General features: G+C 38.7%; 1 protein-coding gene across 1 annotated transcript in view; it reads left to right on the top strand.

Annotated features, from left to right (window-relative positions):
- Positions 1-15,538, top strand: part of cdk19 (cyclin-dependent kinase 19) — a 101,241-nt gene that overhangs the window by 10,969 nt on the left and 74,734 nt on the right. Inside the window, exon 2 of the mRNA XM_036581338.1 lies at positions 7,919-7,994. Coding sequence (XP_036437231.1) covers positions 7,919-7,994 — 76 coding nt within the window. The remainder of the gene's footprint in view (positions 1-7,918; positions 7,995-15,538) is intronic.

The following is a 15,538-nucleotide window of genomic DNA, read 5'->3' as shown; positions in this document are numbered from 1 at the left end:
AATGGCCTTGTCCCCTGGTGAGAGCCAGTTAAGGATGTCTGGTGTTGTTTTTGGGCTCGCTATCAGAAGTGAACCGATAGAGCTTGAAGCTGGCGTTATTCCACACAATGTCAAACGTGTCCTACTAGCGGACTGCTAGCTAGGAGCTCTGATACTGCAACACTTTTTGTTTGTATACTAATGAATTCAATTCTGCAGCGAGACGAGGGCTGATTCTACATCAGTACTGTTCCTGTGTCCATCAAAAGTTTAGTGATGCCTAGCATTTCAAAATGTTTTAATACAAATGAGAATTCCACCAATTTTTCTAACCTTCTCCATAATTGTTGAGATGTAAATGGTAATTTGGAGAAGGTTGATGTGAACTGATCTCCACCTCAGGGGTGGTGATAGGAACCAGAGGGCACAATGTGTACAACACAAATATAGCCATTTTATTTACCATCCAAAAAGATCAGTGAACCTACCCGTGTCGTCTGATGTGTAGTTTGTGTATGTAATGTTGATAATGGTGATAAATCTGCTAAAATAAATTTTCTCTCTGAACTAATCTGCTTTACAACACCCTGAGTGTACCTCTTTTCCATGAATGGCTTTGAAAAGAATCCATTTTAGGCCCAAAGCATCTCTCAAAACTATCATAGAACAATGTCTCAGGCATCAGGTAGAATATTCATAACCAATGAACGTAAACGGTTTGGAGGCATTAATTCCTTTAATTCCTTTTTTTAATTCCTTTTTTATTTCGTCTTTTATTTTTTTATGCCAGCTTCACTTTAGAGTTTCCAGCCTTTTTTATCAAAACCAAAAATAATTTTTTGGATAGCAGACCTTGCATGTTGCAGCTTTCCTTGTTCCTGGTTGTGTTTAGCACGATTCACCATATCTCATATCATTACAAGTGTTTTCCTTTGATGTTCCATCTAATTATAGTGACATTTGCCCACTTCAAAAACATCACATTTCTGATTACCAATAATATCTGCCCACCACCTATCTTTGAGAGAAAATGCTCAGGTAGCTCAGATAGTGTTATATTATAATATAGTAATATAATATATATACACACATGTATGTATGTATGTATATTGTTGTATTACTATACTTATTTACATAGGCTCCAGCACCCCACCACGACCCAGAAGGATAAGAAGGTTTAGATGATGTATGTATGTATGTATACTTATTTGCTTTAATTTTAAAATAATTACTACTACTAAGAATAAAATAGATATTGAATTAATATTATTTGTATTTATTCTAATATTACAGCAAATAGGTAAAGTGATGCTATAATGTACATACATGTGTGTGTATTTATTATATTACTACATTTAAATATTACACTATAATATTAGTATATGTTCAGATAATATTACCACAATACATAGTGATTTTATATATGCCAGTGTGTTCATTGTTCATGTTCATTTTCCATTTCCAGTCCTCTCCTCATGGCAGCCTGGTATTAATAATAGTTATCATCCAAATCCTGGTTTATTTAATCAATATTTAATGCTGCTGGTTTTACGTAAAACCTATAGGTTCCAGCACCCCCCATGACCCAGTAGGATAAGCGGCTTAGATAGTGTGTGTGTGTGTATAGAACCTTTTTGAAAATAGTTTTGACATTGTGACAATAGCAGAACCCTTTTTGGTGCTATATAGAACGATTTTCAAATAAGGTTCTATATATAGAACCATCTACAACACATTCTCTGTCAGTTTGAAGAACCATTTTACCATGCAAAGAACCACTTATGCATGAAATAGTTCTGTTTTCTAAATAGGACCATTGCCTTTACCAAGAAACCTTGAAGAACCTCTTTTTTAAGTGTGTATGTTTTTATTTTATGAAATGTGAAGAAAAAGAGAGTAAATGTAGTCTGAGTTTAAATTATGTCCACACCAAGAAAGATGAAAACAAATGTGACAACAAATTCAGAATGACAAGCGCACTTGTGGAATTTATTCAGGCTTGGCTCTTGTCACTGGAAGACCAGCATGAAGCTTATTTGTCCCACTTCTGCTGAACTCACAGCGCTATATTTGTAAACACCAAATGACCTCTAGCCGCCCAGTCACTTCAGATAGCTTTTCGTGAAGAATTGGGTACATTTTCCTGAAAAGCTGTTGAACTTCGAGCATAAATGACGGCTGTGTCTGAATGCTCGGTCGCTATCTGCACCGCTCATCTGTAGTAATGCTCGTCTCGCTCCTTCCGTGTTTCAGCTCCGGGCGTCGTATTTGCCTGACTCACTCAAGTTCACCACATTCAAAACCTTGCCAACCCCTGAGGCTCACCATGCACACACATCCGCAAGACGTAAAGACGCGGCCTGGCCCAGCTGAATTAACGCTGAGGCGCCAGCACTGAAGCCCACAGTCCATAATGCTGAGTTACTGTGCGTGTCAAACATGTTTCTCATCAACGTTTTGCACCAGTTTAGTTACAAACAAGCAGCCTTCACTGGGAGTGTTATAATATGCATATTAAAAGTCCTGTACTACATTTTTCTTGTATTTTTGCTGGACCACCCAGTGGGCCAACCTAAGAGGGTCAGTTTCTTTATCTTGCCCTGTGTGCAGCTCTATTTAGCTATTTTTAACTGTTCCAGGTAAGGATAGTCACCAAACACTGGTATATGACCAATAAGTGCATCAGTTGCCATTTTTAGTATTTCTCTTTGTGAAGCTACATTTATTCACCAGTGCAAACTTTGCTGGCTTGGAAGCTACAGTGCTAGCATTATTAACATATAGCAGCTAGACAAAATGAGTGTTTTTCGCTCGTGTTTATGAGAACATGTACATTTTGCTTGACTGTACACATGATAGTGAGTAGCTGTAGACATTTGTGTGAGGGTATGTGTGAGTAGAAATCATCTTAAGCACTATTTAGACAGGACTAGCTTTAAATGGTCAGGTGGGATAATGTAGATTTTACTAGCATTTCTCACTGAATCCCGTCTGGATGCGCCATATCAGTCACTTTTACTGACTGTAAAGATTCTGACAACTTTTATCTTCTATAAAACAAGCTGTAGAAATAACTAGGTTGTATTAATCATGTGTGAATCGACATGTTGGTAAAAATGCTATCATATTCTGTTGAAAAGGAAGTGTGGAGACATTGTGTTTTCTGTGGCTAAAATCAAGCCAATATGTACCTTTACTCTCCTATTTCATGCTTTATTTAGCTATTTTTAACTGTTCCAGGTAGGATTGGTCACCAAGCGCTGGTACAAGTGCTTCAGTTACCATTTTTAGTATTTCTCTTTGTAAAGCTACATTTATTCACCAGTGTAGCCTTTGCTAGCTTGGAAGCTGTAATGCTATCATCATTAGCATATAGCAGCTGGAAAATACATCTTTTTTGCTCATATTTATGAGAATGTACGTTTTGCTCGACTCTACACTGATAGTGAGCAGCTGTAGACATTTGTGTGAGGGTATGTGTGAGTAGAAATCATCTTAAGCCCTATTCGGACAGGATTAGCTTTACATGGAGAGGTGGTGTAAATATTGCCGCGTTTCTTAGTAATTTTAGTCTCATCTGGGACTTTTCCTTCTATAAAACAAGCTGTAGAAATAACCTCAGGTTGTATTAATCATGTGCAAATTGACGTGTTGCTAAAAAAGCTATCATCTTCTGTGGAAAAGGAATTTAAGTGTGGAGACACTGTGTTTTCTGTGGCTAAAACCAAGCCAATATGTAACTTTACTGTCCTTTTTCACATGTACGACTCAGAACAGACAAAAATCTCAGCAAAACGTTTGGTTTCATGTGGTGAAGTTGACTGCTGGCTGTGAATTCCCAAGCTAATGGCGACGCTATTGCTAATGAGACGCTACATTCACTTAAGACAGCTGGGTAAATGGTTAGGGTAAACACAATAATGGCTAAATTAAAGGTTTTGATGTTTTCCACCAAAAAGGGTTCTTCTGTTGTAACAAACCTGACATCATCACAATAGAATAACCCTTTTTGGTGCTATATAGAACCCTTTTCAAAAAGGTTCTATATAGAACCATCTACAGCACATTCTTCATCAGACTGAAGAACCATTTCACAATGCGAAGAACCCTTTAATCATGCAAAGATTCTTTGAGTGTTTGTAGTTCTATATAGAACCGCTTAGTTTACTAAAGAACCCGTGAAGAACCATCGCTTTTAAGTGTGTAGGTATCATCATGATGTTGTTTGAAGGCATTTTCACAATGAACAATATGTCTCATTCTATGTAGTATTTAAAACAATATGAGTGCAGTAATTTTCCTTCAGTGTTTGATATACTTCACTGCACTAAATCCAAATAAACCAGACTAATCCTGCTCTCCTTTAGTGAAGCATGCAGTTGGGCCGTGTTCTTTAAAGGGGGAATTCCAGTGAACGTTTCTGAATAATTAAATGGTTAAGATGGTAACAAGGTCATTCTGAGTGTTTTGATGTGAAATGCATCATTGTTGAGAAACTTATCAGAATTGTTCACAGTGGTGGTGATAGGAACCAGACGTCCAAAGTAATAATTCCTCCTTATAAAGCTCCCTCACAGAAAGGTATTACGTGACATTTTATGAGTGCACTGCCTGATGCCTGAGACGTTGTTTTACGATATTTTTAAGAAGCTTTTGGTCTAAAACCTATTTTTTAAAATCCATTCCTGGCAGAGAGTCACATCTGGGGCATTGTAAGACACAATAGTTCCCAAGGAACTATTTTTTCAGATTTTCTGTTATTTTATCATCATCAGCATTGCAAATAAAACCTCAGAAGGTACATGTAGGTTCACTGGTCCTTTAATTAGTAGGACAGTAGTGAAAATAGCTACTTTTGTGTTGTAGACAGTGACCTCTGACCAAACTCTGTCGTTAAGCTTCTCTGTAATGAAGCATTTCACATCGAACAACTCTGAATGAGTCTGTTTACACTTTCACCAACTAAATTAGGCAGAAATTTTGGAAAATCAATGGAATTCCCCTGTAGGTACAAGCAATGTAGTGACATAACTGATCTTGAGATTGATAAAATATCATCAAAGTTCAAAGCCTCCTATTCAAGCCCACTTCTTAGAAGTTAACACGAGTGAAGCTCTCCATCTGACGTCAAGGTTAAAACCTTCTCTCTTGAGTGTTTGTTCTCTGACTGTGTTGATCTCTGAAGAATGCTGTGTGGTGAGTACTTATTAAAAAGAAAAAGATACGGTAAATCATTTTATTTGTGTCTCATAGGATGCATGTGAGAGTCTTCAGACTTCCAGATAGGTGGCACGTCTGAGCAAACCTAATACAGTGGGAGCGAATGGGAAGACAAACATATCACTTAAAGGATGCATATCTCAGGGAAAAACTCTTGTTTTTTTAATAAAAAGTTTTCCAGTTTCACTCCACATTCCAAACTGCAGGCTGAATAGGCTGATATGTGACTGACTTTGTATTTGTGACGTCACAGAACAGAAAATTCAAAACAGGCTGTTTTTGCAGTGTAGTTTCCATACCCACCTGTCTGGTCTACAGTTCAGCACCGCCCATACAGGCTGAAGTTATTCAGCCCGTACTGCTTTGTTAATAAGACAATACAAGGCAGCCAATCAAAGAAGAGTTCATTTGCGTATGTCAGGCTTAAAGGCACATAAACAGACTGGTTAATTCTGTGGATAAAGCGATGTTGAAGAAGGTCATGTAAAAAAGAATCATTAACAAATTCATGACTGGACATCAGTGGATGTAAAATACAGGAAAACTGTAAAATATGCTCTCTTTAAGTAGCATAAAATGATGTACCTGCAAAGGTTTTGTTAGCCGTAAGCAGTTATGTGCTAATTCTTTGGCCCAAAAGTGGTTTCAACACCTGAAACATTTGAGTTCTGACATTACAACAACGGGATCAAATGGGTGGGCTTACTAAAATAGACTTTTATCAGTTGTTAAATCAGTTTTAGAGTCTTTATAAAGAATAGTGACGAGATATATGAGTTTATGTCTGAGGTTACACTTAAATTCCTCACATCATTGTAAAAGTACTTAGTGAATAATACAACATTGTTTGAAGGTTTGGACTCACATTAATAGTTACTGTTGTTTTATTCAGTAATCACTTATATACAATGTAGAAACATACAGTGAAATACTTTCAACTAGACACCAGAAGGCATTTTAAGATGTTTTAGTCAATAAAAGTTTATTGGGAAGTTATTAAATTATAATAAATATGCTGCAACTACAGTTCACACTGTTTTTTTAGCAAGGTTGTGGTCATGGTGGTTCTAGTTCAGGCAGGGCTACCTGAACTGACCTTACACATGACCTTTTGTCATATGCAAAAGTTTGGGCGCCCTTAGTCAAATGACATGTTTTGTTGATTTTCATAAGTGACAATAAGTTAACACGTCCTCTGTAGAGAGCACAGTTTTGCACATTTCAGTGCACAATTACTGTTTACCTGCTGAATGTAAGATATAAACATATATAAAATATGTCGTGCAAGAGATTTGACCCATTAAAAATGTTATGTTATGTTGTTTGTGTGTGTTAAACTCAGCAAAGACATAAAAAATAGTACATTAAAATTAGCAGAAATTTAACTTTGTTAACTGTATAGAATATAACCTACAACCAACAAAACATATTACTTGTAATTTTTGAGTGTTTTACTAATGCATGCGACTGTCTTTTTAATGCAGTGGTGATGCAGTCACTGTAATCCACTGTAAAGGCCTTGTTTGTTACAGTTATGAAGGTAAAGGTTTATGGGAATGCTGTGTTGTTATGATCAGTAGTGCAAAGTGGGATTGGGGGGATTTGCCTTTGAAATACACCATTAGACCACCTTCAGCACACCCATAACTACTACAGCAAAATAATACTCAATTCCCAGAATTAAACACCATTGTTTATTATTATTGTGGACTGTTAGACTATATGGCTCATTCTGTCGAACTGCTGCAAAGTCAGAGTTGAAAACACCTTTCAGACTTTTAATTAACTTGGACTTTAGACTAAAATCCTCTTGCTTTGAGTGACCTTATAACTTAAGTGTGTTTATTGTATTAAAAGAAATGATTGCACCTTCCATTTTGACTGTAACAAACCCATAATAACACTGCCTAAAACTCTACCAAATGTTTCAGTAGTGACTGTTTCAGTAGTGACCATTTTAGCTCATTTTAAGCCAGTACATGACCGGCAAACACGGTTTTGAACAGTTGTACACACATAAAATCAGAATAGTTTTCATGTAAACACCAAAAAATTGACGTATTTGCAAAAAAGTATGTGTTTCGGTCGTGACAATTCGTAATGTTTCACACTGATTTTTAGGTTTTGGGACACAGTTACTTCAAAACAATTGGATCTAACTGCTCACCACGTGGCCATGAGGAACAGGGATGCAGCCTTACTTCCTGCTCCGAAATGCAGGGGTGTGGCTAAAATCAGCCTCCGCTTATGGACTACATCTCTTGGGGCAGCATTTGCTGAATAACGATAACTCATCACGTATCTAAATATAATTCTCTAAAACTTGAAGAGAAATCAAAATGATCTTTAAAAAAATTATATAATTTAATTTAACTTTAATTGGACTTTTTAAATAGATCATGACATAATCCTTGTAAATATTTAAGGTAAATATTAAGGTTGAGTACTAGTTTAGATTTAGTTGAGTTTTTTTTAGTTTAGTTTGTTTTACATTTTCGGAGCAACTAATGAACAGAACAGCAGAAAAACAAAAAGCACACAATGACAAATCACAAGGTTTTCTTCATACTGTTATTCGTTTGCTCAGGTTTATATTTATTAATATTTATGATGCTGCTAAAAGACTTTTGCCCTGAGCTCTACACCTAAGAATTTGTACCTAATGTTAAGTATGTGTTGTCTCTGTCAGTAATGCAGTTTGTTTGCTCTGTGTCTGCAGGAAGGATGAGAAGGAATACGCTCTAAAGCAGATTGAAGGCACTGGGATCTCTATGTCGGCCTGCCGGGAGATCGCGGTGAGTCCAGCACAGTCCAGATCAGTTATATGATCTGTAATAGTGTTTATATTTGGAAATATCAAATGTTGTTTTTTGGTTTGCATGTTTTCTTGGTGTTGTTGTTGTTTTTTTATTTATTTATTTATATATTTATTTATTTTTAAAGAGTTGAGGGATCTATCTCACAAAGCACTAAGTTAAGGTTCGTGACTATGGCTGTATTCACACTGCAGGGAAAAAATGGCCAAATCTGTCCTTCTTTAGACTTGGGGAACGGTGCAGTACACAGTTTGCCACAGTACAATTCCAGCAGGTCAATTTAAAATTTTATTTTGTGAAAAAAAAATTATCACATGTTAAACTTTAATTCATGTTAGTAAAAATTGTTACTGCAATTACAACGATTTAGAGAAAGGCTTAATTTCTTACCAGTAAGAAACAAAATCGTACATGCTAAATTATAATTAAATTTTCAAAAATTAATAATTATTTTTATGTACAGGCATATGTGCTTGATTTTTATGTACATTAAAAGCATCTTTACCAAACAAGTTACTATTATTTGCAGCACTTCATCTCTTAAAATTCATAGCTCTGTTTCTGAGATTTTTTTTTTTTTTTCGTGTCCATTTTGGCAAAACCGGATCTTCACTTGGCATGGGTTGTAATATGTGTGACCTCATTTACATGTTAATTTTGATTGGCCCTCAGGTGAAAATAGCTCAGCGTTATATAGACGCTAAAGATGAATTTGAGGAAGAGCAAAACTGAAATTTGCATGCACTCATTTTATGATCAGATTTGGTTGTGGGCAGCTTTGAGGAATTCGCTCCATATGTGACTAGACAAATAAGTAATTAAGATTTGGGCCACTTTTACCTGCAGTCTGAACTCAGCCCAAGTCAGAGCTTCACAAATCCTAACAAATAGAACCGCAGTTAAGTCTAACTTTCTCTGTTAACTCAGGTTTACATACTCAAGCGTTGTGTGTGGATGTGAGAATGTGATGTTTACAATGAACAGCCAATCGAGTGAAACATGGGTGGAAAAAGACAAGATACTTTTCACGTGATTGGCTGTTTGGCCCAAAGGTCACAAAGTGTTCATGCAATGTTCTTCTTTTAGCGTGTTAGTTGCATGTGTACTATAAAACAGTGTAATAACTCATGACTTGTAGCAGTGACCAAATGACCGATGACTTGCAAAAGTAACCTGAAATTGACCAGAGGATACACTCTGCACTACTCTACCAGAAGGTTGAGTAGAGAGCTGTTTGTGATCCATAATCCTGAACTTAACCTTCTCCAGAGCAGATTAGGCCTGTGGTATGAGTTGCCATGGCAATGTACTTTGATAAAAAGTGATGATGATGAGGCAGAAAATCCTTAGCTGACTAAGCAAGAAACCCTGCTTCGTGAGACAGACCCCTGTTCAAATCAGCATTCAGTTTTCTTTATCAAATTTCTCCAAGTCAAATGAGGGTGTGACCTTCAAAGTGCCTCAGCTGCAAGAAAACGAGAAGAAAAAGAAGAAAAAAGAAGCTTTCAGAGAGGATTACTAATCGCTCCTTCACTCGTTTGATCAAAGGACCACAAAATGTGTGTAGCTTGTTATTTTACCTCCAAAATAAGTGGAAACCATTACATAGGAAGTCAGTGGAAGTAAGAAATGAAAAGGTCAGAAATTGAGGTTTTCTTGTAAATAGCTGGTGTTTCCTGTGGTATTTTCTCTTGCTGAGTTAAGCAGAAGACCTAACAAATGCAGCTTCCAACTGTCTGTGCAGTCTTATCAGATACGCAGCCCTCAGAGAGAGAGATTTCAAGGTTTGTTGTCTGTTGCATGCTGATTGGAGCTTGTGAGGACTGCAGATCTTTCTCCAAACATAATCACGTCTCATTTCCTCATGCTCCTCACACAGACTCCGAAACGACTTTATATAACCGCCGCTTTATACAAGAATGTCACGTTCAAGTGAGATTCCAGCTTTAGAAAAGGGGTTGAATCTAATCGGGTCTGTATTTTTAAGGGTCAGTGGGTGTGTGTCCTGTCCACCCTTTCATTTTCACATGCAAAATAAATAGTGGCAGCTGCGAGTGAATAATGGAGTAGTAAATATGAGCAAATGTATTTTAATTTCTTACAGAAATATTGTATTGTAACTGTAGGAGACTCTTGGCTAAAGATACAGTGCCAGGCCTGGATTGCACTTTCTGCTTTTCCTTATTTCAAAGATAGTAATAATAAAATAATAATGGTAATAATAATAATAATAAGAAGAAGAAGAAGAAGAAGAAGAAAGAGAAGTATTGGGGATGCATTGAAATGATAAGTAACTACTTTTTGGGTGTGTCTCTGAAAAACCTCTGTTTGGAGGGCCATGTAGCCCTAGCACTTTGCCCTGCCCCTCTATCTCAACAACAATTCGGGACATCCTACCCCTAGGCGTGAACACGCAATACGGAGGTGTAAAGGCTAAGTGGTAGGGGCAAGGGGTGAAATGGGATTGGGCCTTAGTGTAAGTAAGTGTACTGCACCTTAATAGTTAAATCATTAAAATCTAGCTGATATTAAATTAATAGCTAGCTATGCTAACATTCGTTACCTTAAATCGAGTAGTGTTGTACTGGAGAAGTGTGGGTTTTCTTTGTAAGTAAAGTGCTTCTGTAATGCTGTAAAGTACATTTCATAGCTTTGATCCTCATCTGTCTCTTTCAACAACCTCTGTAGCCTCTGTAGCAAGTGTCTTTCGTAATACGGACGAATCTGATGACGTTTACTGGGTTTAAACAATTTTGCAAGGCATTGTATGTAGAAAGTGAAGCATTTATCATCAGTGAAGAGCAGTTTTGCCACCGCATGCTTATTGGTGTAATACTTGCTTCACATTCTTGATATCTACGTAACATTTGTTTTCTCCACTGAAAAGCAATATTTTTTATTTGATTTTAGATTGAGGCCACAAATATCACAAAGACAAAAATAGTGACCCAAATGAAGGACCATGGAGCTAACCTCCATCAGAAAGATGTCCCTGGTCAGTCAGAAGCTCTCCCTGATTGGTCCAAGAGCTATGTATTATCTGAAATCCTGAACTTAGCTGGCCCTGGAGTGGGTTAGTTGCCGTTGTGATGTAGACTGGTAAAAAGTGATCCAACATCATGACAGAAAATCCAGATCAATCAAACTACCTAGATCGAACTAAGCTTAAAGTTAGGCTAAGCAGGAAATCCTGCTTCATGGGACCAGCATAATGTAATCACAAATACTGAAAGATTAATAAAAATGTATCAGCTGTCAGGTACTACGGTCCAGATTTGCCTGCTTCTGGAAATAACTGACCTGAACTTTATATTTACTCTTAACCTTAAAGCCCTGTGGTTTTCTCCTAAAGCCTGAACGATGTAGCAACACAAGACCTCGTGCTTGATCTTGTTGTTGTTTTCATGGCTGCATATCTTTCCGTGGCCAGGAATGCAGTTGACCACCTAAAAGGCAGCCCAACATTCCTCTCGCAAGATTGGTATCAACATCTCGCTGTGCTCTATCCGAGGGGTGTAATGAGAAATAAGTGCCTAGGCCAGTTTCACATCTGCTAGATAGTAAAGACTCCACTATCATGACCCAAATGACCCTGACCATAATCATCCACACTTTAATCCACCCACATGTAAGCTCTAACATGGGCTTAAAGCAACAGTTTGGAAAAAAATAACATTTAGGTAATTAACAATGACATTTTCATGGTCATAGTGCAAGCGGATTAAGGCATAAAATTACAGCGCTGGTGCATGTGAGTGTGGCAGATATAGTTTTTTTTATTTTCCTGACCGCCAGCGCAGGCTGTAACCCCTCTACAACTGTAAACAGGGGTTAAATAAATAAATTTAAAAAAGTAATAAACAGTAAAAAAGAAAAAGGAATAGCTTTTGTTGTGAGGACACAGCTTTAATTACAAAAATGACATGGAACTAGTTGTGTGTTGTGAATTGCATGCAGTATTTTTTCACTCCATCACCAGGTCATTCTCACAATGTGAAGTCATACGCGAGGTGTAATGTATATATACACTGATCAAGCATAACATTATGACCACCTCCTTGTTTCTATGCTCATTGTCCATTGTAGTTCTACAATTACAGACTGTAGTCCATCTGATTTCTTGTTAGCCCCCTTTTACCCTGTTCTTCAGTGGTCAGGACCCCCATGGACCCTCTCAGAGCAGGTACTGTTTGGGTGGTGGATCATTCTCAGCACTGCAGTGTGTTAGTGTGTGTTAGCTAACACACCACCACCACATCAGTGTTACTGCAGTGCTGAGAATGATCCACCACCCAAATAGTACCTGCTCTGTGAGGGTCCATGGGGGTCCTGACCACTGAAGAACAGGGTAAAAGGGGGCTAACAAAGTATGCAGAGAAACAGATGGACTACAGTCTGTAACTGTAGAACTGCAAAGTGCACCTATATAGTAAGTGGAGCTGATAAAATGGACAATGAGCGTAGAAACGAGGAGGTGGTCATAATGTTATGCCTGATCGGTGTATATTATATGGCCAAAGTATCAGACCTATATGAGTTTGTTGGACATCCCATTCCAAAACCATGGGGATTGATAAGGAGTTTCCCCCGTTTGCAGCTATAACAGCCTCCACTCTTCTGGGAAGCTTTCTACAAGATTTTGGAGTGTGTCTGTGGGGATTTGTGCCCATTCAGTCAAAAAGCATTTGTGAGGCCAGACACTGATGTTGGTAGAAGACTTGGCTTAAAATCAATGTTCCTTTTTATCCCAAAGGTGTTCAGTGAGGTTGAGGTCAGGGCTCTGTGCAGGCCACTGGAGTTCCTCCACACCAAACTCATCAAACCCTGTCTTTATGGCAGATAGTTCTGCTTGTTTTAAGTAATAAACTGTATCTACAATGCAGGTCCTGTTCATGCTTGGTGTTGACATCCGTCTCGAGTGATCTGATCAGAAGTAGATAGCGAGACGTGTACCCGTTCACACCCAGCATGTGATATGTCTATTTTAAATCATGTCTTTCGTTGTGCATTTCAGGTAATATCAATCAAACTGCTGTTGGGTTGTTTTGAAACTCGAAGCTTTATTGAAAAATTGTTTATTTTTTTTTAAATTTTGTGTTTTTGGTGAAAGCAGATAACTCCAATTGTCATTTCACATCATGTTTCAGAGTTTCAAAGCTATGTAATTGATACAAGTATCTTTTAAGTGCAATATTTAACATGTTTTTAACATAAAACAAGTAGGTAAAGTGGTGAATTAATGATCAATATTAAACATCTATAAGATCACATCTTGGGAAATCCTAAGGCTGAATCTCATATGGCTCACTGCTTCCATATATAGTTGTGGCGTGTGCCCGTCCATCAGGCCCTGATGGTGGCCACCAGAGCCAGCAGGAAGGCGGGGCCCGAACACCGAGCCGTGACCGTGAGAGAGCCACGAGTGGGTGGGGGGATGGAGCGCAAAGCCAGAGCTCCGCCAAGGGACACGAGTGATGCAAGTGACGGTGGGAGCAGGAGGACGACAGTGCCGGCCACGAGAGGTCTGAGGGCAAGGAGCGAGTCCCAAGCTCCGCCTCCCGGGCCCCACCCCATGTTCCTCTCCCCGCCAGGCTTCACCAGGGTTCGTCACCGCTCTGTGTTCGGGTCCAACCTTCCTGCCGGCTCTGGCGGCCGCCATCGGGGCCCAGTGGACGGGCGAAGGCCACAATAGTGCACTATGTTGTGAAATTGTGCACACATGGCTGAATCCAAAGTGGTTCTCTGTTAGACACACTGTGTTCTGTTTAGATACAGTAGCCATTATTTTAAGACCTACGTTGGGCACTTTGTAGGGAGAAGGGAGCCATTTGAGATTCTGCTTAAAACAGGTTGTGGCAGTGTTGCGTCACCTGACCTGAATGCTGTGTGCTGATTTGCTGAATGGATCTATCAGGTTCTGCTGGAGAACAGTACTGGCGTTTGACTGTTTCTGCAGGGAAAACATAAACTTGCAATGCCTTGACAGTGAACAATAATGGCTGTTGTGACTAAACGTATTTAGGGTTCAGAATGTGTTGTGTGTTAGAAAAACTCACCACAGTCATCTCGTTTTTTGAAGGATGATGTTTTTCTTTTTTTGCAAATGAACGCTTCATACTGAGAAATATTGAGTAAATGCAGTGTGACGACGTGGCAAAGTTAGATAAAGGGCAGGAAGAGATAAGACAGATTTAGCCTGATTTGCATGAAAACATATTTGTATCTTTTGGCCCAAACCCTGGCTTTGGCAGTAACACACAAACTGCTGTCTTGCGTACAACAGAAACAGCAGGTCTTGACCGTGCAAGGCTAACTCCACTGCCCCGCTGAGTGGATTAATGTGAATCCTGTGTGCTGATGGTGTGAACAAACCCACACTGTTTCCATCACAGAACAATATCAACATTTTACTCTCAGGGCTGTCTGTGTGTGTCAGTCACAGTGGATACATTTCTCAGTGTGTGTGTTTGGTAAAAACACTGTCATTTCTAATATGTTGGCCTGTGCGTGCGTGTGTCTCCATGGTGGCTGGCAGTCTGTTTTGGACAGAAAGGAATGCAGACTGTTATATAAGTGCTGTGGTTCCACACGCTGACCGCCCTCAACAGCTACAGCAAACACATTGCACAAACACACACCTGTCAGTGGCAGCTTGTCACGCTGATAAATGCACATAAATACTCCACACGCAGGATCCATACGACCGATTTTGGTTGTGCCCTTGGGCAAGGCACTTAACCCCCACTGCTCTGGGCTGAGTGACAGCACAATGACAGATTTCCTTCGTAGGATCATTAAAGTTTAACATTCACAACTGATATTTGCAACTTTCTTTAACCAGTTTTTAAATTTGTTTTTATTTTAAAGAATTAAAGGGCAGGTTTAATGAAAGAGGTGCTCTGCAGTGTTGAATCACGCCTCACTATCTGCCAGTCTCATGGACGAATCTGGGTTTGGTGGCTGCCAGGAGATCGCCACCTATTGGAATGCATAGTGCCAACAGTAAAGTTTGGTGGAGGAGGGATAATTGTCTGGGGCTCCTTAGTTCCGTTGAAGAGTAATGTTAATGCTACAGCATACAAAGACATTTTAGACAATGATATGCTTCCAACTTTGTGGCAACAGTTTGGTGAAGGCCCTATCCTACCCCTGGGCACAGTGTTATAGTGAAATATTTAACACAATAAAATGACCTAAAACAGGTATAAAAATGTCCAGATATAGTTAAATAATCTCATAATATTCTTACAGCCATCTCAAAATGAGAAGTATTAAATATATTGACTAGAATTAATATTATTTCATTATTTCAGGACATTTTTGTGGAGTAGATGTTTGTGCCTCTTGGTAGCCCAGAGCCTCAAACTAATTTAAAAATGTGCATCCAGGGGCCTCCTGTCTTTTATTTAGAGCCCCAGAATCATTAAATCCACCCCTGCTCCAAATACAGAACATCCCGAGGTAAAACTCGTTTCCCACTCACATCAATCTCCACCCACAAAGGCATTTGTTTTGCATCCTGT

The sequence above is a fragment of the Colossoma macropomum genome, unplaced genomic scaffold, assembly GCF_904425465.1.
Source record: "Colossoma macropomum unplaced genomic scaffold, Colossoma_macropomum, whole genome shotgun sequence".
Classification (NCBI taxonomy): Eukaryota; Metazoa; Chordata; class Actinopteri; order Characiformes; family Serrasalmidae; genus Colossoma; species Colossoma macropomum.
This window is presented reverse-complemented; position numbering and strand designations above follow the sequence as displayed.